Genomic DNA, 27,386 nt, shown 5'->3' with positions numbered 1-27,386 from the left:
CCAGCAGTACAAGAGATGGAGACACCAGTGATTCAGGAGGAGTCACCAACCAACAAGCTAATGAAAGAGAAGCTAGCGTGGTTCGGCCCGAACCCAACGCCAGATGTGGTGCTGAAAGTGATGGACATGTTAGCGAAGGAGGCTAAAGAAATAAGAGACGCGGAGCTACAGAAGGATAAACAAATAAGAGACGCAGAGCTACAGAAGGCTAAAGTAATAAGAGACGCAGAGCTACAGAAGGATAAACAAATAAGGGACGCAGAGCTACAGGAGGCTAAAGAACTAAGGGACGCAGAACTACAGAAGGCTAAAGAACTAAGGGACGCAGAACTACAGAAGGATAAAGAAATAAGGGACGCAGAGCTACAGGAGGCTAAAGAAATAAGAGATGCAGAACTACAGAAGGATAAACAAATAAGGGACGCAGAGCTACAGTTAAAACTGGCAGCAGTCCAACAAGCAGCCGCACCTTCTACGAACAGTGAGTACAGCACAGCAGACGCAAGGAAGATTCCGTTTAGCGCTTTTAAAGCTTTTGATGAAAAGGACTGTGAGATTGATAACTACCTGGCGGACTTTGAGCGACAATGTAACCTGCACCGAATAGCTAGAGGAGAGTGGGTTTCAATATTGTCAGGCAAACTGTCAGGCAAAGCTTCTGATGCTTTCCGGACCGTGCCAGATCAGGATATCCATAGCTACGCCCGGGTTAAAGAAGCGCTCCTGGCTCGTTATGCAGTAACCCCAGAGTCCCACCGACAGAAGTTCAGGGACTCACGCAAAACCACGAAAGACTCTTACGCGGAATGGGCATGCCAGCTGTCCCTGTCGGCCTCTAACTGGGTTAACAGCAGCCAGGCCACCACCGCAGAGGAGCAATTTTACAATCACATCCAGACGGATGTCAAAGATTGGGTGAGAGATCGCAGGCCCATGACTCTACCAGAGGCCGCGATGTTGGCGGATGAATATGCGGATACTCGCAAGACAAACCAGGTCACACCACGGGTACAACCTCCACGACCAACGGCGCCCTCACACCCACCAGCCGCTAGATACCAACCTCCTAACAGACCGATGACATCTAGCCCTCGCTATCCACGCCAGGAGGACAACGAACAACGCTGCTTCCGGTGCAAACAGCTCGGTCACTTCAAGCAAAATTGCCCCATGAACGACAACACCAGGTCAAATTGGTCTCAACCTGGGTACCGCCCACCAGCAGCAGCCCATTGTGTAGACTCGGCTTGGGATCCCCAGGAGCTGGGTCCGGAAGAACCATTGGGCCCCCTTTACGAAGCCCTCACGGTACAATCTGTTATTACGGACAACCGGAAACACCATTGTCAGCTGGTCATGGTTAACGGAAAAACCGCCCGAGGATTAAGAGACAGTGGGGCGACCATCACGTTGGTACAAAGACACCTTATTACTGCATCAGAGAAACCGGGGAAATCAATTGCTGTGAAAGTGGCAGGGGGGGCAGTATACCGTATTCCTACTGCACAGGTACACCTGGACTGGGGTGCGGGAGCTGGCGATGTTCATGTGGGCGTCATGAAAGACTTACCTTCTGAAGTCATCTTGGGCAACGACATTGGGCCCCTGACTTCGGCATTCGCCTCTACCACCGCTCAGGAGGCCCACGCAGTAACCACCAGAGCACAAAGTCGCGCTGCCGAGAGTCATCCGCTTCCTACTGAGACCCAGGTAAGCCAACCCAACCTACCCTTGACTGTGGAACCCCTACCCTGGGACACCCCAGAGGACTTTGGGCGGGAGGTGACCGGAGACCCTTCCCTCAGAAAGTATCGAGAGAAAGCCAGGAGGGGCCAAGGGGGGTTAGAGAAGGAGCAATTTATCTGGGAGGAAGGCCGCTTGTACAGGCTCACCGAGACCCGGGGTAATGCCCCAGGGCCTAAGCAAAAACGCCAGCTGGTAGTTCCCCGGAAGTACCGGCAGGAGTTATTGAGGATTGGGCACGACGTACCCTTGGCAGGCCATTTGGGAATACGCAAGACAGGGTATCGGATAACCCAGAACTTTTTCTGGCCTGGGGTATCCGACGACGTCAGGGCGTATTGTCAAACGTGCGAGGTATGCCAACGTATAGGTAAAAAGGGAGACCTCCCAAAGGCTAAACTAGTTTCCATGCCCATTATTGAAGAACCGTTCACAAGGGTAGCCGTGGACATTATAGGGCCCCTGGCCCAACCTAGCCGTTCCGGCAAGCGGTATATACTCACCGTAGTAGACTACGCCACCCGTTACCCCGAAGCGGTAGCTCTCTCTAACATACAGGCTGAGACTGTAGCAGAGGCCCTAGTTAAAGTATTTTCCCGAGTAGGCTTTCCCAAGGAGGTTCTGTCCGACCAAGGTACCCAATTCACGGCCGAGGTAACCCAGCAGATATGGAAAACCTGTGGAGTTAAATCCCTGACTAGCTCCCCATACCACCCCCAGACTAACGGCCTGTGCGAGCGCTTCAATGGAACGCTAAAGCAAATGTTGAAATCGTTCACAGGGGCGTACAAGGATTGGGAGCGATTCCTGCCGCACCTTCTCTTTGCCTACCGAGAGGTACCGCAGGAATCGACCGGATTCTCACCCTTCGAACTTCTCTATGGGAGGCGGGTGAGGGGGCCCTTAGATCTCATCAAGGATCACTGGGAGGGGCAAACAGAAATTGAGGGGACCCCGGTTGTACCTTATGTCCTGGAGCTGAGGGATCGCATGGAGGAATTAGCCCAGACAGTGCGAGAAAAACTCCAGGCGGCCCAACAGCGCCAGAAGGTATGGTATGACCGACGGGCTAGGCACCGGAGCTTTCAGATAGGCCAAAAGGTCATGGTATTAAGGCCGGTCCGAACTGACAAGCTCCAGGCTGCCTGGCAGGGCCCCTATAAAGTTATAGGACAGATATGCGACACTACCTACACGATAGCCAGTTGCGAGGATGAAGATGTGAAACGAACCTTTCACATCAACATGCTCAAGGCCTATCAGGAACGGGCAGAGGAGGTAGCCGCTATCTGTGCACCAGCAGGAGAAGACACAGAGACCCTACCCCTTCCCGACCTATTGGGCAGTAGCAAAGGGATGACCCAGATAGAGAAAGTCCAGCTAGGTGAACAGCTGGAGCCGCAAGAGCGGGCTCAAGCTGGCCGCTTACTAGAAATAAAACAGGCCACATTCTCTCAGGAGCCTGGATACACACGCCTAGCCGTACACAAGGTGGAGACTCCAGGACAGACACCCCTGAGACAGCCTCCTTACCGTATCCCCGAAGCAGTCCGGGAAGGAATGCGGAAGGAGATAGATGAGATGCTTCGGCTAGGCGTAATCGAACCCTCAGAAAATCCTTGGGCCTCGCCGGTAGTCTTAGTACCAAAGAAGGATGGGACAACCCGCTTCTGTGTAGATTACCGGCGCCTCAACGACAAGACAGTTACGGACGCCTATCCGATGCCACGGATGGACGAGCTGCTTGACCGTATCTCTGCAGGGAAGTATCTGACCACAATAGACCTATGCAAGGGATATTGGCAGATTCCTCTAGCAGAAGATGCCAGACTCAAGTCGGCCTTCATCACCCCGTTCGGCCTATACCAATTCCGGGTTATGCCGTTCGGGATGAAGAACGCCCCGGCCACCTTCCAACGGATGGTGGATCAGTTACTTGGGGGTCTCCAGAGCTTTGCATGCGCTTATCTGGATGACATCGCCATCTACAGCGATACATGGGAAGCGCACCTAGAGCAGGTAGGGGTAGTATTGGATAGGATCAAGGGGGCCGGGCTGACCCTGAAACCCGACAAATGTCATTTGGGTATGGCAGAGGTACAATATTTGGGCCACCGAGTAGGATGTGGTAAGCAACGGCCGGAGCCGGCCAAGATCGAGGCCGTTGCCAATTGGCTCACTCCCCACACCAAGACACAAGTCATGGCTTTCTTGGGCACAGCCGGCTATTACAGACGCTTTGTACCCGACTATAGCGCCCTGGCCAAACCCCTGACCGACTTGACCAAAAAGAAGCTACCCCGACAAGTCCTGTGGTCCCCGGAATGCGAGGTGGCTTTCCAAACCCTAAAGACTGCTCTGGTTAATGCTCCGGTGTTGGTTACCCCAGATCCTAACAAAAGATTTATTGTCCACACAGATGCTTCAATGTTTGGACTGGGGGCAGTACTAAGCCAGATCGGGGAGGATGGAGGAGAGCACCCGGTGGCATACCTGAGTCGGAAGCTGTTGCCAAGGGAGGTCAGTTACGCCACCATTGAAAAAGAGTGTTTGGCCTTGGTATGGGCACTCAAAAAACTCACACCTTACCTTTATGGCCGGGCTTTCACTCTCATCACCGATCACAACCCCTTGGTGTGGCTTAACCGGGTTTCAGGGGACAACGCCCGTTTGCTACGCTGGAGCTTGGCCTTACAGCCCTATGACTTTACGATTCATTACCGCCCAGGCAAGCAAAACGGGAATGCTGATGGATTGTCACGCCAAACGGAGTTAACCTCGGACTAAGCTCTGAACCCGTCAACCCTACTGGACCAGGAAAGGTCCAACCGGCTTTTCCGGAGCAGGGAGAAGAAGGGGGGCCATTGTGATGGACTTTTTACCTATATGTCAGTTTAATCCTCCCTGCTTGTTTAAGGCTGTTAATTGTAATTACTCTTCTGCAGCTAGCCCTGTTTCAAATGCATTGTGATGGACTTTTTACCTATATGCTTCAGTTTATTCCTCCCTGCTTGTTTAAGGCTGTTAAGTGTAATTACTCTTCTGCAGCTAGCCCTGTTTCAAATGTTAATTGTTTTAGCCCTGTGTTTACTGGTTACTGTGATTAGATAAGTGGCTTGTGTTAATTATGCTGATTGCTTCATTGTGATAATTATCTCTCTATATGCGGTGCCGAACCGGCTAGCTACTGAGTAGTTCAAAGAAATATCTTTATTTCAAAGGAGCTGTATTGAAGACCCCCCACTGTGTAAGGGGGGGCGGAGATTTGTCATTGTAACAGTTGTAACCACATATAAGCTGTGTTTTTTACTATTAAAACTCTGTGTTATACCAGCATTAAGCCTTGGCTCATGTATGGATGCTGCTGTGATTTCTTTTATGGGAAGAAGGGAACGTTGACGGGGATATCATACCGATATCGTCACAGTCGCCCAATCAGACAGAGCATTGAGGTCGGCTTGTAAATTGGAGACATCCTGTAAGGACGTTATTCCCCTGCATAGCTTGGTGTCATCTGCAAAGACCCCCCCCATCATTTATAAATATATTAAAAAGTAAGGGTCCCAACACTGAACCTCGGGGTACACCACTGATAACACTGAACCTTGGGGTACACCACTGATAACACTGAACCTTGGGGTACACCACCGATCACACTGGACCTTGGGGTACACCACCGATAACACTGAACCTTGGGGTACACCACTAATAACACTGAACCTTGGGGTACACCGCTGATAACACTGATCCTTGGGGTACACCACCAATAACACTGAACCTCGGGGTACACCGCTGATAACCCCCGACCATTCAGAGTAAGAAACATTAACCATGACTCTGAATTCTGTCTTTTAGCCAGTTTTCTATCCATTTACAAACTGATATTTCCAATCCTGTAGACCTTACCTTAAACATGAGCCGTGTGTGCGGAACTGTGTTCAAGTATACCACGTCCCCCGCCACCCCCCTGTCCAAGTATACCACATCCACACCCACCCCTCTGTCCAAGTATACCACCTCCACAGCCACCCCTCTGTCCAAATATACCACATCCACAGCCACCCCTCTGTCCATGTATACCACATCCACAGCCACCCCTCTGTCCAAATATACCACGTCCACACCCACCCCTCTGTCCAAATATACCACGTCCCCCGCCACCCCCCTGTCCAAGTATACCACATCCACACCCACCCCTCTGTCCAAGTATACCACATCCACAGCCACCCCTCTGTCCAAATATACCACATCCACACCCACTCCTCTGTCCCAGTATACCACATCCACAGCCACCCCTCTGTCCAAATATACCACATCCACAGCCACCCCTCTGTCCATGTATACCACATCCACAGCCACCCCTCTGTCCAAATATACCACGTCCACACCCACCCCTCTGTCCAAATATACCACATCCACAGCCACCCCTCTGTCCAAATATACCACGTCCACACCCACCCCTCTGTCCAAATATACCACATCCACAGCCACCCCTCTGTCCAAGTATACCACGTCCCCCGCCACCCCTCTGTCCAAGTATTCCACAGCCACCCCTCTGTCCAAGTATACCACGTCCACAGCCACCCCTCTGTCCAAGTATACCACGTCCACAGCCACCCCTCTGTCCATGTATACCATGTCCACAGCCACCCCTCTGCCCAAGTATTCCACGTCCACGACACCCCTCTGTCCAAGTATACCATGTCCACAGCCACCCCTCTGTCCAAGTATACCACATCCACAGCCACCCCTCTGTCCAAGTATACAGCCACCCCTCTGTCCAAGTATACAGCCATCCCTCTGTCCAAGTATACCACGTCCACCTCCACCCCTCTGTCCAAGTATACCACGTCCACCTCCACCCCTCTGTCCAAGTATACCACATCCACAGCCACCCCTCTGTCCAAGTATACAGCCACCCCTCTGTCCAAGTATACAGCCACCCCTCTGTCCAAGTATACAGCCATCCCTCTGTCCAAGTATACCACGTCCACCTCCACCCCTCTGTCCAAGTATACCACGTCCACCTCCACCCCTCTGTCCAAGTATACCACATCCACAGCCACACCTCTGTCCAAGTATACAGCCACCCCTCTGTCCAAGTATACAGCCATCCCTCTGTCCAAGTATACCACGTCCACCTCCACCCCTCTGTCCAAGTATACCACGTCCACCTCCACCCCTCTGTCCAAGTATACCATGTCCACAGCCACCCCTCTGTCCAAGTATTCCACGTCCACCGCCACCCCTCTGTCCAAGTATACCATGTCCACAGCCACCCCTCTGTCCAAGTATACCACATCCACAGCCACCCCTCTGTCCAAGTATACCACGTCCACCTCCACCCCTCTGTCCAAGTATACCACGTCCACCTCCACCCCTCTGTCCAAGTATACCACATCCACAGCCACCCCTCTGTCCATGTATACCACATCCACAGCCACCCCTCTGTCCAAGTATACAGCCACCCCTCTGTCCAAGTATACAGCCATCCCTCTGTCCAAGTATACCACGTCCACCTCCACCCCTCTGTCCAAGTATACCACGTCCACCTCCACCCCTCTGTCCAAGTATACCACATCCACAGCCACCCCTCTGTCCAAGTATACAGCCACCCCTCTGTCCAAGTATACAGCCATCCCTCTGTCCAAGTATACCACGTCCACCTCCACCCCTCTGTCCATATATACCACGTCCACCTCCACCCCTCTGTCCAAGTATACCACGTCCACCTCCACCCCTCTGTCCAAGTATACCACGTCCACCTCCACCCCTCTGTCCAAGTATACCACATCCACAGCCACCCCTCTGTCCAAGTATACAGCCACCCCTCTGTCCAAGTATACAGCCATCCCTCTGTCCAAGTATACCACGTCCACCTCCACCCCTCTGTCCATATATACCACGTCCACCTCCACCCCTCTGTCCAAGTATACCACGTCCACCTCCACCCCTCTGTCCAAGTATACCACGTCCACCTCCACCCCTCTGTCCAAGTATACCACGTCCACCTCCACCCCTCTGTCCAAGTATACCACGTCCACCGCCACCCCTCTGTTCTACTATACCACGTCCACCCCTCTGTCCAAGTATACCACGTCCACAGCCTCCCCTCTGTCCAGGGTTTTACTTCCCTCTTCATAAAAATAAATCAGGTTTGTCTGACAACTTCTGTCTTTCATGAATCCATGCTGTCTGTTGCTTAAAATGATTTTTTCCAGCAAGAGCTCATCTATGTGTCTTTTATTAATCTCTCCAGTATCTTCCCTAGTATAGAAGTTAATGCATGTGTCGCCCTTACTTCCTGGCCCAGCAGTAGGACAGATTTGTCATTGGAGCCGATGCCAGGACAAGGCAGCCTCTTCTGCCGGACCTTCAGCCCAGCCATGATTGCAGAACATGGGGGTATCTGGGGCTTTGTCCCCCACCCGTTCAGTTACTCCATGTAAATGGGTCATTATTGTCCTGGCTGAGAGGACAAGACATTTCATGATTGTAATCTTCTCAGGCAGATCACAAGGAGGAACGTCCTGTTTATATGGTTTGTCAAGCTGGTTCCCTGCCTTCAATTCACGGAGTCATGGATTTGGGTCGATGACCCCAATGTTGAAGCCAGAAATAACCAGTCTCATTGCATTCTCAACATGTGACTCGGCTATTATTAGGAAGGTCATTCATTATCTCAACATGTTGGGGACACTGTGCTCTTGAAGGCCAATATATGGCATGAGAAACTTTCTGTATGTCCCAGAGAGGAGGAGATCGTCATACAGAAGAGAGACGCCTATAGTGACCATGTGAGAAGCCACGCCCACAACATATGAACACATAAGACTTCCACGCATTGTGACGTGTCCCGGCACAGCTGATGTTGTCTCTTCCCATGATGCTGATAGGTCACTTCATCCAGGACCCCTAATCACTGGAACATTTCTATACCCCATCCTTATCTATGCAGAGTTCTCCTCTACGAGGCGTCCTCTACATCTTCCTTCTCATCCAGGAGAGTACCCCATCCTTATCTATGCAGAGTCCACCTCATTCTCCTCTACGAGGGGTCCTCTTCATCTTCCTTCTCATCCAGGAGAGTACCCCATCCTTATCTATGCAGAGTCCTCCTCATCATCCTCTACGAGGCGTCCTCTACATCTTCCTTCTCATCCAGGAGAGTACCCCATCCTTATCTATGCAGAGTCCTCCTCATTCTCCTCTACGAGGGGTCCTCTTCATCTTCCTTCTCATCCATGAGAGTACCCCATCCTTATCTATGCAGAGTCCACCTCATTCTCCTCTACGAGGCGTCCTCTACATCTTCCTTCTCATCCAGGAGAGTACCCCATCCTTATCTATGCAGAGTCCACCTCATTCTCCTCTATGAGGGGTCCTCTTCATCTTCCTTCTCATCCATGAGGGTACCCCATCCTTATCTATGCAGAGTCCACCTCATTCTCCTCTATGAGGGGTCCTCTTCATCTTCCTTCTCATCCATGAGGGTACCCCATCCTTATCTATGCAGAGTTCTCCTCTACGAGGCGTCCTCTTCATCTTCCTTCTCATCCAGGAGAGTACCCCATCCTTATCTATGCAGAGTCCTCCTCATCCTCCTCTACGAGGCGTCCTCTACATCTTCCTTCTCATCCAGGAGAGTACCCCATCCTTATCTATGCAGAGTCCTCCTCATTCTCCTCTACGAGGGGTCCTCTTCATCTTCCTTCTCATCCATGAGAGTACCCCATCCTTATCTATGCAGAGTCCTCCTCATCCTCCTCTATGAGGGGTCCTCTTCATCTTCCTTCTCATCCATGAGAGTACCCCATCCTTATCTATGCAGAGTCCTCCTCATTCTCCTCTACGAGGTGTCCTCTTCATCTTCCTCCTCATCCATGAGGGTACCCCATCCTTATCTATGCAGAGTCCTCCTCATTCTCCTCTACGAGGCGTCCTCTACATCTTCCTTCTCATCCAGGAGAGTACCCCATCCTTATCTATGCAGAGTCCTCCTCATTCTCCTCTACGAGGGGTCCTCTTCATCTTCCTTCTCATCCATGAGAGTACCCCATCCTTATCTATGCAGAGTCCTCCTCATCCTCCTCTATGAGGGGTCCTCTTCATCTTCCTTCTCATCCATGAGAGTACCCCATCCTTATCTATGCAGAGTCCTCCTCATTCTCCTCTACGAGGTGTCCTCTTCATCTTCCTCCTCATCCATGAGGGTACCCCATCCTTATCTATGCAGAGTCCTCCTCATTCTCCTCTACGAGGCGTCCTCTTCATCTTCCTTCTCATCCATGAGGGTACCCCATCCTTATCTATGCAGAGTCCACCTCATTCTCCTCTACGAGGGGTCCTCTTCATCTTCCTTCTCATCCATGAGGGTACCCCATCCTTATCTATGCAGAGTCCTCCTCATTCTCCTCTACGAGGGGTCCTCTTCATCTTCCTTCTCATCCATGAGGGTACCCCATCCTTATCTATGCAGAGTCCTCCTCATTCTCCTCTACGAGGGGTCCTCTTCATCTTCCTTCTCATCCATGAGGGTACCCCATCCTTATCTATGCAGAGTCCTCCTCATCATCCTCTACGAGGGGTCTTATTCATCTTCCTTCTCATCCAGGAGAGTACCCCATCCTTATCTATGCAGAGTCCTCCTCATTCTCCTCTACGAGGCGTCCTCTACATCTTCCTTCTCATCCAGGAGAGTACCCCATCCTTATCTATGCAGAGTCCTCCTCTACGAGGGGTCCTCTTCATCTTCCTTCTCATCCATGAGGGTACCCCATCATTATCTATGCAGAGTCCTCCTCATCATCCTCTACGAGGGGTCTTATTCATCTTCCTTCTCATCCATGAGAGTACCCCATCCATATCTATGCAGAGTCCTCCTCATTCTCCTCTACGAGGTGTCCTCTTCATCTTCCTCCTCATCCATGAGGGTACCCCATCATTATCTATGCAGAGTCCTCCTCATCATCCTCTACGAGGGTCCTCTTCATCTTCCTTCTCATCCATGAGGGTACCCCATCATTATCTATGCAGAGTCCTCCTCATTCTCCTCTACAAGGGGTCCTCTTCATCTTCCTTCTCATCAATGAGAGTACCCCATCCTTATCTATGCAGAGTCCTCCTCATTCTCCTCTACGAGGGGTCCTCTTCATCTTCCTTCTCATCCATGAGAGTACCCCATCCTTATCTATGCAGAGTCCTCCTCTACGAGGGGTCCTCTTCATCTTCCTTCTCATCCATGAGGGTACCCCATCATTATCTATGCAGAGTCCTCCTCATCATCCTCTACAAGGGGTCTTATTCATCTTCCTTCTCATCCATTAGGGTACCCCATCCATATCTATGCAGAGTCCTCCTCATTCTCCTCTACGAGGGGTCCTCTTCATCTTCCTTCTCATCCATGAGAGTACCCCATCCTTATCTATGCAGAGTCCTCCTCTACGAGGGGTCCTCTTCATCTTCCTTCTCATCCATGAGGGTACCCCATCATTATCTATGCAGAGTCCTCCTCATCATCCTCTACGAGGGGTCTTATTCATCTTCCTTCTCATCCATGAGAGTACCCCATCCATATCTATGCAGAGTCCTCCTCATTCTCCTCTACGAGGGGTCCTCTACATCTTCCTTCTCATCCAGGAGAGTACCCCATCCTTATCTATGCAGAGTCCTCCTCTACGAGGGGTCCTCCTTATCTTCCTTCTCATCCATGAGGGTACCCCATCATTATCTATGCAGAGTCCTCCTCATCATCCTCTACGAGGGGTCTTATTCATCTTCCTTCTCATCCATGAGAGTACCCCATCCATATCTATGCAGAGTCCTCCTCATTCTCCTCTACGAGGTGTCCTCTTCATCTTCCTCCTCATCCATGAGGGTACCCCATCCTTATCTATGCAGTCTTCCTCATTCTCCTCTACGAGGGGTCCTCTTCATCTTCCTTCTCATCCATTAGGGTACCCCATCATTATCTATGCAGAGTCCTCCTCATTCTCCTCTACGAGGGGTCCTCTTCATCTTCCTTCTCATCCATGAGAGTACCCCATCCTTATCTATGCAGAGTCCTCCTCTACGAGGGGTCCTCTTCATCTTCCTTCTCATCCATGAGGGTACCCCATCATTATCTATGCAGAGTCCTTCTGACGGTATCGGTATGATATCCCCGTCAACGTTCCCTTCTTCCCATAACGAAAATCACCCCAATATTCCACGAGGAGGGATATCCCTGGAATCGCCCAGAAAGCCACACATGAGACCAGCTTACTGCTTGAACAACACAGCCTTTAATGTTATAACACACACAGCTTATATGTCATTTCCAAAACTGTTACAATGACAAATCTCCGCCCCCCTTACACTGGGGCTTCCATACAGATGAGTAGGTAGACACGACGGGGCCGATGCTGAAACACATTTTCTTTAGACAATGACATCAATGACGCTGAGCACTAGCTGTACTGAATACATCAACCAGACCGCTCGACCCCGCATATAGAGAGATAATTACCACAATGAAGCAATCAGAATAATTAACCCAAGCCACTTAAACCCAGCTCTCCTTCACACAACACAATAGATCAATTAACCTTTAGAAATAGTGAGGGGACATTAGCACATCAATAACCTGGCTAGCAGGGAGCAGTAAACTGAGACATATAGGCAAATGTATCACAATGGCCCCCCTTTTGCTCCCTGCTCCGGCAAACCCGGTTGGACCTTCCCTGGTCCAGTAGGGTTGACGGGTTCAGAGCTATTAGTCAGAGGTTAACTCCGTTTGGCATGACTGACCTCCCTTGGCAACTGCTTCAGACTCAGGTATGTCACCGGGTCGTCAGATCACACGCCGGTCAGTCCCCAAGTCTTTGTGCGATCTGCAAAGTCACCAGAAGTCAGTGTGAAGACAGCGAATGGGTCTGTGCGCCGCCGTCTAGGTGTCCCGCTATGGGAGGGGGCAGGTTATGGCTCTGAAGTGACAATCCCAGGAGATTCATAAAAAGAAAAAGTTATATTTGTTGAAATGCTGTAGCACTGGTGCTCAGAGTCCGGGGGGGGGGAGGGGAATCAGAGCCCCATAAGGTCAGCCACCCCCTGCTCCCTCCGCAGCCGCCGGTTCTCCTCTTGGAGCTTCTCCAGCTCCATCTCCAGTTCATGCTGCTGTGACCTCAGGTGGTTGTTCTCCTCCTCCATGCGGCTTATGCACTCCTCCAGCTCTATGTACTCACGGATCAGCTCCTGCTTGCTCATGTCCTGCAGGCTCTCCACGTGGTCGTTCATCATCAGGAACTGGGTGGTGGTGTAAGGGGCCACCGGTGGGCCCTTGGCGAACATCTCGGCACGCATCTGGGACGCCCGCTGTGACTCCCTCTCCTCCAGTCGCTTCTTCTCCTCCCAGGTCAGCTTATTATACGGCTTCCAGGACCTCTTCTTCTTGAAGGGTGGCCGGCGGTGCCTCTTTCTGCCCAGCTCCCTCCAGGGCCCCTCCGGCTCAGGGCTGTCGCCCATGACCAGCTGACAATGGTGTTCCCTGTTGTCCGTAATAACAGATTGTACCATGAGGGCTTCGTAAGGGGTGCCCAATGGTTCTTCCTGACCCAGCTCCTTTGGATCCCAAGCCGAGTCTACACAATGGGCTGCTGCTGGTGGGCGGTACCCAGGTTGAGACCAATTTGACCTGGTGTTGTCATTCATGGGGCAATTCTGCTTGAAGTGACCCAGCTGTTTGCACCGGAAGCAGCGTTGTTCGTTGCCCTCCTGGCGATGATAGCGAGGGCTAGATGTCACCGGTCTGTTAGGAGGTTGGTATCTAGCGGTTGGTGGGTGTGAGGGCACCATTTGTGGTGGAGGTTGTTCCTGTGGTGTGACCTGGTTCGTCTTGCGAGTATCTGCATATTCATCCGCCAACTTCGCGGCCTCTGGTAGAGTCATGGGCCTGCGATCTCTCACCCAATCCTTGACGTCCGTCTGGATGTGATTGTAAAATTGCTCCAGGAGCATTAGTTGCAAAATGTCCTCTGCGGTGGTGGCCTGGCTGCTGTTAGCCCAGTTAGAGGCCGACCGGGACAATTGGCATGCCCATTCCGCATAAGAGTCTTTCGTGGTTTTGCGTGAGTCCCTGAACTTCTGTCGGTGGGACTCTGGGGTTACTGCATAACGAGCCAGGAGCACTTCTTTAACCCGGGCGTAGCTATGGACATCCTGATCTGGCACGGTCCGGAAAGCATCAGAAGCTTTGCCTGACAGTTTGCCTGACAATATTGCAACCCAGTCTCCTCTAGCTATTCGGTGCCGAACCACGCTAGCTTCTCTCTCATTAGCTTGTTGGCTGGCGATTCCTCCTCCTGAATCACTGGTGTCTCCATCTCTTGTACTGCTGGCGTTGCTGCAATCCCGTCCTCCTGGTCTAGCTCCATTGATTCTGCTATGATGACCCGCTTGGTTTTGTTGCTAGCAATCCTTCCACAAACTTCCAGTAGTTCTTCCAGTGTCTGCTTGGAATCCGGGTGTGAAGGGGAATAGAAGGGAAAAATCCCACTGCTACCAACCAATTGTGACGGTATCGGTATGATATCCCCGTCAACGTTCCCTTCTTCCCATAACGAAAATCACCCCAATATTCCACGAGGAGGGATATCCCTGGAATCGCCCAGAAAGCCACACATGAGACCAGCTTACTGCTTGAACAACACAGCCTTTAATGTTATAACACACACAGCTTATATGTCATTTCCAAAACTGTTACAATGACAAATCTCCGCCCCCCTTACACTGGGGCTTCCATACAGATGAGTAGGTAGACACGACGGGGCCGATGCTGAAACACATTTTCTTTAGACAATGACATCAATGACGCTGAGCACTAGCTGTACTGAATACATCAACCAGACCGCTCGACCCCGCATATAGAGAGATAATTACCACAATGAAGCAATCAGAATAATTAACCCAAGCCACTTAAACCCAGCTCTCCTTCACACAACACAATAGATCAATTAACCTTTAGAAATAGTGAGGGGACATTAGCACTTCAATAACCTGGCTAGCAGGGAGCAGTAAACTGAGACATATAGGCAAATGTATCACAGTCCTCCTCATCATCCTCTACAAGGGGTCTTATTCATCTTCCTTCTCATCCATGAGAGTACCCCATCCATATCTATGCAGAGTCCTCCTCATTCTCCTCTACGAGGGGTCCTCTTCATCTTCCTTCTCATCCATGAGAGTACCCCATCCTTATCTATGCAGAGTCCTCCTCTACGAGGGGTCCTCTTCATCTTCCTTCTCATCCATGAGGGTACCCCATCATTATCTATGCAGAGTCCTCCTCATCATCCTCTACGAGGGGTCTTATTCATCTTCCTTCTCATCCATGAGAGTACCCCATCCATATCTATGCAGAGTCCTCCTCATTCTCCTCTACGAGGGGTCCTCTTCATCTTCCTTCTCATCCATGAGAGTACCCCATCCTTATCTATGCAGAGTCCTCCTCATCATCCTCTACGAGGGGTCCTATTCATCTTTCTTCTCATCCATGAGAGTACCCCATTATTATCAATGCAGAGTCCTCCTCATCCTCCTCTACGAGGGTCCTCTTCATCGTCCTTCTCATCCATGAGGGTACCCCATCCTTATCTATGCAGAGTCTTCCTCATTCTCCTCTACGAGGGGTCCTCTTCATCTTCCTTCTCATCCATGAGAGTACCCCATCCTTATCTATGCAGAGTCCTCCTCTACGAGGGGTCCTCTTCATCTTCCTTCTCATCCATGAGGGTACCCCATCATTATCTATGCAGAGTCCTCCTCATCATCCTCTACGAGGGGTCTTATTCATCTTCCTTCTCATCCATGAGAGTACCCCATCCATATCTATGCAGAGTCCTCCTCATTCTCCTCTACGAGGGGTCCTCTTCATCTTCCTTCTCATCCATGAGAGTACCCCGTCCATATCTATGCAGAGTCCTCCTCTTCCTTCTCTACAAGGGGTCCTCTTCATCTTCCTTCTTATCCATGAGAGTACCCATCCATATCTATGCAGAGTCCTCCTCATTCTCCTCTATGAAGGGTCCTCTTCCTTCTCATCCATGAGGGTACCCCATCCATATCTATGCAGAGTCCTCCTCATTCTCCTCTATGAGGGGTCCTCTTCATCTTCCTTCTCATCCATGAGGGTACCCCATCCTTATTTATGCAGAGTCCTCCTCATCCTCCTCTACGAGGGGTCCTCTTCATCTTCCTTCTCATCCATGAGGGTACCCCATCCTTATCTACGCAGAGTCCTCCTCTACGAGGGGTCTTATTCATCTTCTTTCTCATCCATGAGGGTACCCCATTCTTATCTATGCAGAGTCCTTCTCATCCTCCTCTACAAGGGGTCCTCTTCATCTCCCTTCTCATCCATAAGAGTACCCTGTGACGGTATTGGTATGATATCCCCATCAAAGATTCCCTTCTTCCATAAGAACATCACCCCAATATTCCACGAGGAGGAATATTCCTGAGATCGCCCATTAAGCCACACATTAGTCCAGGCTTACTGCTAGAACAAGACAGAGTTTAATGTTATATCACACAGCTTATATGTCATTTCCAAAACTGTTACAATGACAAATCTCCGCCCCCCTCACACTGGGGCTTCCATACAGATGATTAGGCAGACACGACGGAGCCGAGTCTGAAAACACATTTTCTTTAGACAATGACATCAAGGACGCTGATTACTAGTTGTACTGAATACATTAACTAGACCGCTCGACCCCGCATATAGAGAGATAATTACCACAATGAAGCAATCAGAATAATTAACACAAGCCACATAAACACAGATCTCCTTCACACAACACAATAGATCAATTAACCTTTAGAAATAGTGAGGGGACATTAGCACTTCAATAACCGGATGGTAATCACAATGGCAAGCAGGGAGAATTAAACTGAGACATATAGGCAAATGTATCACATACCCCATCCTTATCTATGCAGAGTCTTCCTCATTCTCCTCTACGAGGGGTCCTCTTCATCTTCCTTCTCATCCATGAGGGTACCCCATCATTATCTATGCAGAGTTCTCCTCATCCTCCTCTACGAAGGGTCCTCTTCATCTTCCTTCTCATCCATGAGGGTACCCCATCATTATCTATGCAGAGTTCTCCTCATCCTCCTCTACGAAGGGTCCTCTTCATCTTCCTTCTCATCCATGAGGGTACCCCACCCCTATTTATGCAGAGTCCTCCTCTACGAGGGGTCCTCTTCATCTTCCTTCTCATCCATGAGAGTACCCCATCCTTATCTATGCAGAGTCCTCCTCTATGAGGGGTTCTGATCTATTAGGTGATCGGTGTCTAGGTGTGTTTATTGATCTGTGTACTTAGTGTGGGTGGTAGGTGACCGGGGTGTCCCGGTATGTTTATTGATCTGTGTAGTGGGTGGGGGTGGGCGGGAGGTGACCGGGGTCTCTCGGTGTGTTTATTGATCTGTGTAGTGGGTGGTGACCGGGGTGTCCTGATGTGTTTATTGATCTGTGTAGTGGGTGGGCGGGAGGTGACCGGGGTGTCCCGGTATGTTTATTGATCTGTGTAGTGGGTGGGGGTGGGCGGGAGGTGACCGGGGTCTCTCAGTGTGTTTATTGATCTGTGTAGTGGGTGGCGGCGGGTGGTGACCGGGGTGTCCAGGTTTTTATTGATCATCAGTATCTTCATAGGGGGACGGCATGGCCAGAGATGTGACCCAAAGTGATCTGATAGCGGCAGTGCAGAAGAAGCCGGAACTGTGGGACCCCGAGTTCCCCAGATACTCCGATCGCGTCCAGAAGAAGAAGGCGTGGGAGGAGATCTTTAAGTGTCTGACACCGAATTGGGACCTTCTGAGTAGAAAGCAGAAGGAGAATAGAGGTAAGTACACACCTTGTTGTATAGAGAACCCTGAGCCTGGGATACAATGGCGCTGAGCAAGCCCAGTCCATGTTTTCATGTCTCTGATGCCGCGTACACACGATCATTTTTCGGCATGAAAGAAAACAACATTCGCGGGTTTAAAACGTTGTTTATTCCCACACACCATCATTTTTTACAACACGAAAAACGACATCGTTTAAAACTACGTTAAATAATACAGCATGTTCGAATTTTTTTTTGGTCGTTTTTCAGAAACTGAAAAACGATGTGCAGCCCACACACCATCGTTTTATATGAAGTTTTTAAAAACGTTTTCTTTCATGCCGAAAAATGATCGTGTGTACGCGGCATTAGTGCCAGGCGGACAAAGGTAAGTGAGATGCCAGAATTCCCCCACCGTATCCGGTGAGGACTGACCGTACAAACCACTCAGTGCAAGATACAGATCTCCTGTGCTGATTGGTCTGTCACTGAAATTAACCAATCAGCATGCAGTGTATTGAGTGATGCACTACCAGCCTGTGTTGAGGTAAGTGAGCCACGAGGGTACCGGCGTTTCATGTACTGAAAACATGGACTATGGGATGACTGAAATGTTTTGTATGGTGGCCTGAGATAAGATTGTCCTATTTTCAGGGAAGGATTTGAGCACACGATGGCGCTCACTGCGCGACCGTTATCGGCGGGAACTGACAGAGGAACGTTTGGCGGTGCAGAATGGAACCCCAATCCGTTCAAAGAAAAGGCATCCGTATGCCAGAGAGCTCGCTTTTCTGCGGAGAGCCATGGAGACACGGGAGTAAGTCTAATAAAGTATTGCCTTGTAGCACTGGGGTCCTGGCTCTGAACCCATCCTGGACTCTATCTGCATGTGGCTTGTATTTTCTCCCAACTGGTTTCCTCCCACCCTGTAATGCTAATAAGATCCTGCAGCCCATTTCTTTATTGCAGCTCACCCCTGCCCCTTTGCAGCTCACCCCCTCCGCTTCCTTGCAGCTCACCCCTGCCCCTTCCTTGCAGCTCACCCCCTCCACTTTCTTGCCGCTCACCACCTCCCCTTTCTTGCAGCTCACCCCCCGCCCCTTCCTTGCAGCTCACCCCTTCGATTCCTTGCAACTCACCCCCTCCCCTTCCTTGCAAGCTCACCCCCGCCCCTTCCTTGCAGCTCACCCTCTACACTTCCTTGCAGCTCACCTCCACCCCTTCCTTGCAGCTCACCCCCGCCCCTTCCTTGCAGCTCACCCTCTACACTTCCTTGCAGCTCACCTCCACCCCTTCCTTGCAGCTCACCCCCCGCCCCTTCCTTGCAGCTCACCCCTTCAATTCCTTGCAACTCACCCCCTCCCCTTCCTTGCAAGCTCACCCCCTCCGCTTTCTTGCAGCTCACCCCCGCCCCTTCCTTGCAGCTCACCCACTACACTTCCTTGCAGCTCACCCCCTCCACTTTCTTGCCGCTCACCCCCTCCCCTTTCTTGCAGCTCACCCCCCGCCCCTTTCTTGCAGCTCACCCCTTCGGTTCCTTGCAACTCACCCCCTCCCCTTCCTTGCAAGCTCACCCCCTCCGCTTTCTTGCAGCTCACCCCCGACCCTTCCTTGCAGCTCACCCTCTACACTTCCTTGCAGCTCACCCCCACCCCTTCCTTGCAGCTCACCCCCGCCGCTTCCTTGCAGCTCATCCCCTCTGCTTCCTTGCAGCTTACCTCTGCCCCTTCCTTGCAGCTCACCCCCACCCCTTCTTTGCAGCTCACCCCCTCCACTTCCTTGCAGCTCACACCCGCAGCTTCCTTGCAGCTCATCCCCTCCACTTCCTTGCAGCTCATCCCTGCCACTTTCTTGTAGCTTACCCCCACCCCTTCCATGCAGCTCACCTCCATCCCATTATTGTAGCTCATCCCCACTTATTTATTGCAGCTCATTTCTTGCCCCTTCCTTGCAGCTCACTCCCACTCCTTAATTGCAGCTCACCCCCTCTGCTTCCTTGCAGCTCAACCCCACCCCTTTTTTGCAGCTCATCCTCATACCTTTATTGTAGCTGATCCCCGCCCCTTTCCTGCAGCTCACCCCATGTCTTTTTCCTGCAGCTAACCCCACGCCACTTCCTTGCAGCTGACCCTGCCCCTTGCTTGCAGTTCACTCCTACCCCTTTTTTTCAGCTCACCCCAATGTCCCTTTCCTGCAGCTCTTCCAACGCTCCTTCCTTGCACCTTACCCCACACCCCCCTTTTGCTTTCAGTTCACCTCACCCCTTCCTTGCTGCTCACCCCCACCCCTTGCTTGCAGTTCTCTCCTGTCCCTTTCTTGCAGTTCACCCCCATACCCCTTTCCTGCAGCTCACCCCCATGCCCCTTTCTTGCAGCTCACCCCACACCCCCCTTGGCTTGCAGCTCACCCCATGCCCCCACCTTGCAGGTCTCCCCCGCCCCCTCCTTGCAGGTCTGATGAGTGTACCTGTAGGTGACTGCACGGCCCATTTATTCTATAGAGACAGAGGCAGGATAAGGCTTCCATTTACATCATTGGCGCCCTGATATTTGTTTGTGATCTTTCCTTGGAACTTTTATTAATATAGAGCAACGTCCAACCTGACTGGGGAAGAGGATGAAAGCAAGACTGGGCACTCCAATCCAGGGACACCTACTGAGCCAGAGGAGGCTTCAAGCTCTGCTCCATGCACACCGCAGGTATATCAAAATCGATCTCTCTTTCTATCTGTATATCGATCGCTCTAACCTATCCATCTCATCTCTCTACATCTCTTCCTGTCTATCCATCTATCGCTATCCAGACAAATGTATAGAAATTGTTTTATTTTTCTAGACTCCACAGAGAGTACAAAAGGCCAGACAGCCAGCGACATCCGGCCTTCGATGTGCCCGCCGTCAGCAGAGGACGTCTCTTTCCTGCAATGACCAAATCTTGCGACTTGTGAAGGAACTGACAGAGCGGCAAACATCTCTACAGCCAGACAATGATATCTTCCGGAATCTCAATGACCCCCGGGTGGTGTTTTGTCGCAGTCTCCTACCACTCCTTCAGCGTCTCCCTGATGACCGCGAGATGCAGGCCAAGGAAGATATATATACCTACCTTACAGCATGCATTTCTACTCAACGGAGAGACCTTCCACCCCCTCGGATGCATCTCTCCACCATGCCTACCGTCACCTCCACTTGTCCAGCTTATGTTCAGGAGCCCTCGAATTGCAGCGCCCTTCCTGCTAGCCATGTGCAACCCTAGTCTCCTTCCCCCAAGATACCAGTCCAATTCCATTTCTCTATCTCCTGCTCCACCAAGTGCCCCGTTAGACCTTCACAGTCGCCAATAGACTTCTCTCAGCCCTGCAAGCCATTCAGCATTCCACATTTCCCTCATTACAAGAAATTGTAATGTTGTTTTTTTTATTATTTGATATACTTTGTTTTATACGAGTAATAAAACACTAACATGCTTTGTCCCCGTGAGCGTTCTTCTTCCCAATGACATTTGTTTTGCTTTTTCTCTGAATGTCTTCTATTTAAACCTGATTAAAATAAAAAATGCCCTTTCATTGGGGCCCCCTGTACTGCAGGAGTTAAATGCTTGTTAAGTCTGGGGGTAGATACCTGGGAGGATCGGAGAGGACTGTGTGAAATTAGGTCAGTTATGTAGCTGGGGCAGAGTTGTTGTGGATGCCTTTGTATGTTTTTAGTATTTTGAATTGTATTCATTGAGTGATTGGAGGCCATTGGAGGAATTGATGGGGTGACGAACACTGAGCAGAGAGGCGGAGAGGGGTGGAGGACACTGAATGGAGGCCATTGGAGGGATTGGCGAGGGGGAGAGACTTAGTGGAGGACAGTGGAGGGATTGGTAGAGAGGGGTGAAGGACACTGAATGGAAGTCAGTGGATGGATTGCTAGAGAGGGGTGGAGGACATGGGATGGAGGCCAGTGGAGGGATTGGCAGAGAGGGGTGGAGGGGGACATTGAACACAGGCCATTGGAGAGATTAGCAGAGTTCTTTGGCGGTAGACGCTTCTCTAGCTTTCTCATAGGCAGTCTTTAAATTCTTTTGAAGTCTGTCAACATCCCTGCAGTAAGAGGCCTGGGATGTGTGATCTAATGACGTTCCAAAAGCCAAATCCACCAACCACCGGGTTTGCCTGCCAAACATCAACTGGTAGGGGGAGTATCCAGTAGAGTCATTCACTGTGCTGTAAGCATGAACCACTGCAGCAATGTGATCTCCCCAATGTTGTTTCTTCTCCAAAGGAAGGGTTCCTAACATGTTCAATGGAGAACGGTTGAAACGCTCAGGTTATGGGACTCCTTGAGGATGGTAGGGATTGGTTCTGGATTTTTTGATACTCAAGAGTTCACACAATCTTTGGATTAGCTTGCTCTCAAAATCCCGACCTGGATCTGAGTGTAGACGTTGAGGCAGTCCGTAATGAATGAAAAACGTATCCAATAGGGTCTTTGCTACAGTACTGACTTGTTGATCCCTAGTGGGGAAAGCCTGAGCATAACGAGTAAAGCGATCAGTCACAACCAGGACATTACTCCGCCCACTCAGGTCAGGTTTCAAGCACAAGAAATCAATGCACAACAACTCCATTGGTCCCTGTTTCTCTAGATGGCCCATTGGGGCTTGCCTGCCTGCTAAAGTCTTTCTTTGATTGCATCTGATTCAAAAGCAACACTTCCACTTTAGCCCTCATGGGCGGCCAATAAAATTGGTCTCTGACTTACTTAAAAGTTGGGATGAGTCGAACATTCCCCGGTTCGGTTCACAGCAGAACATGCGAATAGGCAAAAAACACTGTTAGGCTGCTTTCACATTGGGCAGCGGAGGTGCGGTGATGGTATAGCCGCGCTATTTTTAGCGCCGCTATACCGTCGTATTTACCGCGATATTCGGGCGCTAGCGGTGAGGTTTTAACCCCCGCTAGTGGCCGAAAAAGAGTTAATACCGCCCGCAATGCGCCTCAGCAGAGGCGCATTGCGGGCGGTATTACCGCGGTTTCCCATTGATTTCAATGGGAAGGCGTGGTATAGGAGCGGTAAACACCCCGCTCCTATACCGCTCCAAAGATGCGGCTAGCAGGACTTTTGGAGCGGTCCTGCTACCGCACCGTTTCAGTGTGAAAGCCTTCGGGCTTTCACATTGAAGCCTGCAGGGCAAGATTTATTCATGCGGTATAGCAGCGCTATTTTTAGCGCTGTACCGCATGAATAACGCCTCAATGTGAAAGGGGCCTTAAAGTCTATGGGACACGAACTGGAAAAATTAAAAGTGCTCATTTTAAAGGCTAATATGCAAGTTATTGTCATAAAAAGAGTTTGGGAACCCGGGGGACATGTATCAATGCAAATGTTTTTTTTTCAAAACAGACGTTTTTTCAGGAGCAGTGATTTTAATAATGCTTTAAGTGAAACAATAAAAATGAAATATTCCTTTAAATATTGTGCCTAGGGGTCTCCTTTGTCTGCCTGTAAAGCAGCGCAACTTTCCCATGTTTATAACAGTGCTGCAGCACAATGAAATTTCTAAAGGAAAAAATGTAATTTAAAACCGCTCCTGGCTTTAAGTACACTCACTTTACATACACTCGCGAGTAAGGACATACCCGCAAGTGTATGTAAAGTGCCTTACAAGTACTGTACAGACATTTTGCAGCCGCAGTAGAAGGAGCTGAAGCTCCGAGAGCATAGCCCGCCCTATTCCAGTGTGCCCCTGACACCCCCACTACAGCCCCTGAGACATCAACTACAGCTCCTGACACCCCCACTATAGCCCCTGATCCCCCACTATACCCTAGAAGTGAAAAAATGTATTGTTTCACTTTAAGTACATTTTCGTTTTACATACATGCTCTGGTCCCATTGTGTACTTAAAAGTGGGGTATGCCTGTATTGTCAGGTCCCAGCAATATAGATAAAAATACCAATGTCACCCCCAAAATCCATAAAACAAGAAAAAAGTGTAGCGCTACTAATACGTGCAATATTATAAACAAGTGAGACCCTCATGCGTGAAGGACATAAGTGATATAGTCCACAAAAATCAAAGTGCTTAAGGTTGATGATAATAAATATGATGAAATATTAAAAGTCCAATGATGAATTTCAATATTAATGTCCCAACAAAAAGTGAATGAGTGCTGAGAAGAAAGTGTAGTAGATAATAAACAGGAGGTCCACCACCAAGATGAATCGGAGGCTTACCGGATAATGTGGACCAAGATAGGCATATACCTAATAGGTCACAAAAGCTTAATGGTAGCGATGTCCCAGCTCCAAGGTAACTTCAGCAATACAGGAGGATGATTTCCAATTGATGCAGTGTAAGATAAAACCATAAGAGCACAGGGCCTTCAGGTCTGGTATGGATATTTTTTTTAAATAGCGTGGGGGTCCCCCAGGCCCCCGGGCAGTTAATGTTCTGAACAGCAGTATATATACTATACGGCCTGCCCTATATACTCTGCAGAAAATTTGGCCTTAAGTGTTGGTGGCCCCAGAACACTGTAACCCCTCACAGATACTCTTGTTGGGCGCAGGAACGGGCCCGGCAATGAAATATTAGATCAAAAATTGTAATTACATGCCCCTGTTTAATGGGGGCAGATAAATTAGGCCTTGGATGGTGGTGGTGAAGCCACAACACTGTAAGTTCCATTGATACTCTTGTTTAGCGCAGGAACGGGCCCTGCTGTGAAATATTAAATCAAAAATTTTAATTACATGTCCCTGTTAAACAGGGGCAGAAATATTGGGCCTTAGGCAGTGGTGGTGGTGCCCTAAACCAAAAATATTGTTGGAAGCTAGCATAATCAAGATTGAGGAGGAATAGGATAGACAGCATAGGCAGTCTTGAAGGGATCTCAGATCCATAGAGAATTCAATCGGTCACATCAGCATCAGGTGCTTGATAGCTGCTGATCCAAGACTGATTAATTTTTATGAATGTGAGCCTATCAATGGAGTCTGTGAACAGGCGCACTCTATGATTCATTACAAATTATCCAGCAGCACAGAATATGCATTCAGAAAGAATGCAGGACAGGCCAGTAGCTCAATTGCATATTGTGCAAGCTCTGGCCAGTGATTCATCCTCAAGACCCAGTAACCCAGTGGATGCTCTGTTGGAAAGGTCTCCAAGTCTGATCTTGCCCCTAGATATTCCTGCAGCATATAATGCAGATGCTGGCGATGGCTTGAACTGATCAGACCTTGGCGCTGAGGACTGAAAAATAGTTTAAAGGCATCGGTCAGCCGGCCACCTTCTCCACCGCTCTTCCTCCGACTGTGTGTTTGGCGGGCCCACAGGAATACTGTCTGGATAAAGAGGGCCTTGAGAGGTAAGGAAGTCCTCCTCTTCCTCCTGCTGTTCTGCTTCAAGTGCCCTGCCCATTATTCCATGAAGTGTGTGCTCCAAAAGGAAGACAAGAGGGACAGTGTCACTGTAAGGGAAGACCGTTGGCGCACGCACGTGCGCATGCGCGCACTGTTAGAACGCAGCAAACTGCTCGTAATTCCGGCGGGCATGCGCGAGCACATAGGATACACCAGCCGCCTCAGCGCGCTTCTGCGCATGCGCGGGCGCAACGGACGGCGTGCACGCGCAAATGGCGTTCCTGACTCCTCCCGTTGGCTATTTAAAGGGGGCTCTGACAGCCTGGCGGTGCTGACTGGTCTTCAGCAAGTACCCCGTTTCCTGACACCTGTTTATACTTTGATCTTCGTTGCTGACTTGGCTTCCCTGACTCTCCTTTGGATTCTGATACTTACCTGATTGTTTGGTTCCTGATCCCGGCTTCCTACAGGACTTCGCCTCTGCTGTTTCCCTGATCACCACGCTGCCCGTCTGTTATCGAACCCGGCTTCCCTCTGACCTGGCTCCTGTTGATGATTCGGTACTTCGCTGTCCGTGTGTGCTCCGACCCGGCTAGTCTACTAAACCACCGCAACCCAGCAGTTCCTGCTAGCTTCCTGTCCTGTTCCTGCGAGAGAGTTGGAGTTCGTCTACACCAACTGGTTTCTTCAACCTCACCGGTGCCTGTTCCTACTGGCCCTTCAGCACCTGCAAGTCTTCACCTGCTTCCGGCCACTCTCCTATCAACACCACAGGCACTCATGTTCCTCCTAGCCCTAACCGCCGTCTGTCTCAACCTCAGAGGGGTTTGGGCTGGAGATACAAGAGGGGCTGACCTCGTCATACCAGACTCCTACCAGGTACGTGACAGTCACTGATGCATGCACTGTCACTGCTCACCATCCGTATGGCCTCCTCAAATGGTGACAGGACAGTGCATGCATCCTTGATCATGACCCACTGGCATGGCGAAAAGTAGCCAAGCTCCGATGACCCTGTCCTGGTGCCATACTCAAACAGGTACTCATTGATGGCCCTCTGCTGCGTGTGCAGCCGTTGCAACATTGCCAACATTGCGTTTCACCTGGTGGGCATGTCACAAATGAGGCAGTTGGTGGGCAGGTTGCATTCCCTTGGCCTGCCTCAGGAGATCCTGTAAGTCTGGGTACCTGCTCAAGAACTGCTGCACCACCAAATTCAAGACATGTGCTAAACAAGGAACATGGGTCTTGTCCCTGTCGGAGGGTGGAAAGAAGGTTGGTGCCATTCCTGGCAGAAGCTGCCATGGCATCAACCACCTCTGAGCCTGCCCCTGCAGAGCTGACAGAATCTCTGCCCCAGTGTGGCTCCTGTCCCCTATGCAGACCAATTCAAGCACTGCATGGCATCTTTTAGCCTGAGTGCTTGTGTAGCCCCTTGAGCGCTTATGGCGCACCGCTGGTTCAGAGACATCTGCAGAAGAGGCCATAGAGGAAGAAGAAGAGTAGGGGTAGAGGAGAGAACTGTGGCAGAATCGTCACTAGCATTTTGGAGTCGTGGTGGTGGAACAAGCTCCAACAACACTGAACGCTGTCCTGCATCTTACCTAGCTGCCAGCAGAGTTTAACCAGTCAGCCGGGAAGGAAAGGTAACATCCCTGCCCATGCCTGCTGGACCATAAGTCAACAGTAATATTAACCCTCCTGCTGACCGCCCTGTTCAACGAGGCCGAAACATTGCCTTCCACATGCCAGTAGTGAGCCGGAATGGTCTTCCGTGAATAGAAATGATGTTTGGGAACCTGCCACTGAGGTACCGCACATTCCACAAATTCACAAAAGGGGGCAGAGTCTACCAGCTGAAAAGGCAGCAGTTTCAGTGCTATCAATTTTGCCAAGCTAGCATTCAGACGCTGAGCATGTGAATGGCTGGGACCAAATTTCTTTCTATGGGTTAGCAACTGGGGTGGGGAAATTTGCCTGCTAAACACCAAAGAACTTTTCAAAATCAGCGGTGAGACAGCAGCACCTGCACCTGCAGAGCTCTGCAGTGTGATGCAATAGGGTGGCTGCCCTTAAGCTGCCATCCTAGAGGACATCCTGCCTCGGAGTTGTGCCGCCTCCTCCTCCTCCCTTTCCTCCTCTTTTCACTCAGGCACCCAAGTAGCGTTAGGGTTTAGGGTTAGGGGTTAGGTTTAGAGGGTTAGGGTTAGGGGTTAGGGTTAGAGGGTTAGGGTGGCAGCAGAGTGACAGTAATATTATATCTATAGTAACACGGGGGAGTCACACCAGGATCCACCACAAGGCGGCAGTAGAGTAATGGTAATATTATGTATATAGTAAAACAGAGGAAGGGTGGTGATACAAGGATCAACCACAAGGTGGCGGAGTGATGGTAATATTATATGTATAGTAACACAGG

The 27,386-nt window shown here is 50.4% G+C and overlaps 1 protein-coding gene across 1 annotated transcript in view; it reads left to right on the top strand.

The window, feature by feature from the left end:
• LOC120924757 overlaps nucleotides 1-21,192 on the top strand; it is a gene marked incomplete at its 5' end in the record, with an annotated part of 109,626 nt that extends 88,434 nt beyond the window's left edge. Inside the window, 4 exon segments of the mRNA XM_040335784.1 lie at nucleotides 17,438-17,627; nucleotides 18,267-18,429; nucleotides 20,200-20,311; nucleotides 20,448-21,192. Coding sequence (XP_040191718.1) covers nucleotides 17,438-17,627; nucleotides 18,267-18,429; nucleotides 20,200-20,311; nucleotides 20,448-20,867 — 885 coding nt within the window.
• Nucleotides 21,193-27,386: the final 6,194 nt, after the last annotated feature.

Source organism: Rana temporaria, chromosome 1 (genome assembly GCF_905171775.1).
Source record: "Rana temporaria chromosome 1, aRanTem1.1, whole genome shotgun sequence".
Classification (NCBI taxonomy): domain Eukaryota; kingdom Metazoa; phylum Chordata; class Amphibia; order Anura; family Ranidae; genus Rana; species Rana temporaria.
Note: the sequence above shows the minus strand (reverse complement) of the source record. Positions and strands in the feature narration are given on the sequence as shown.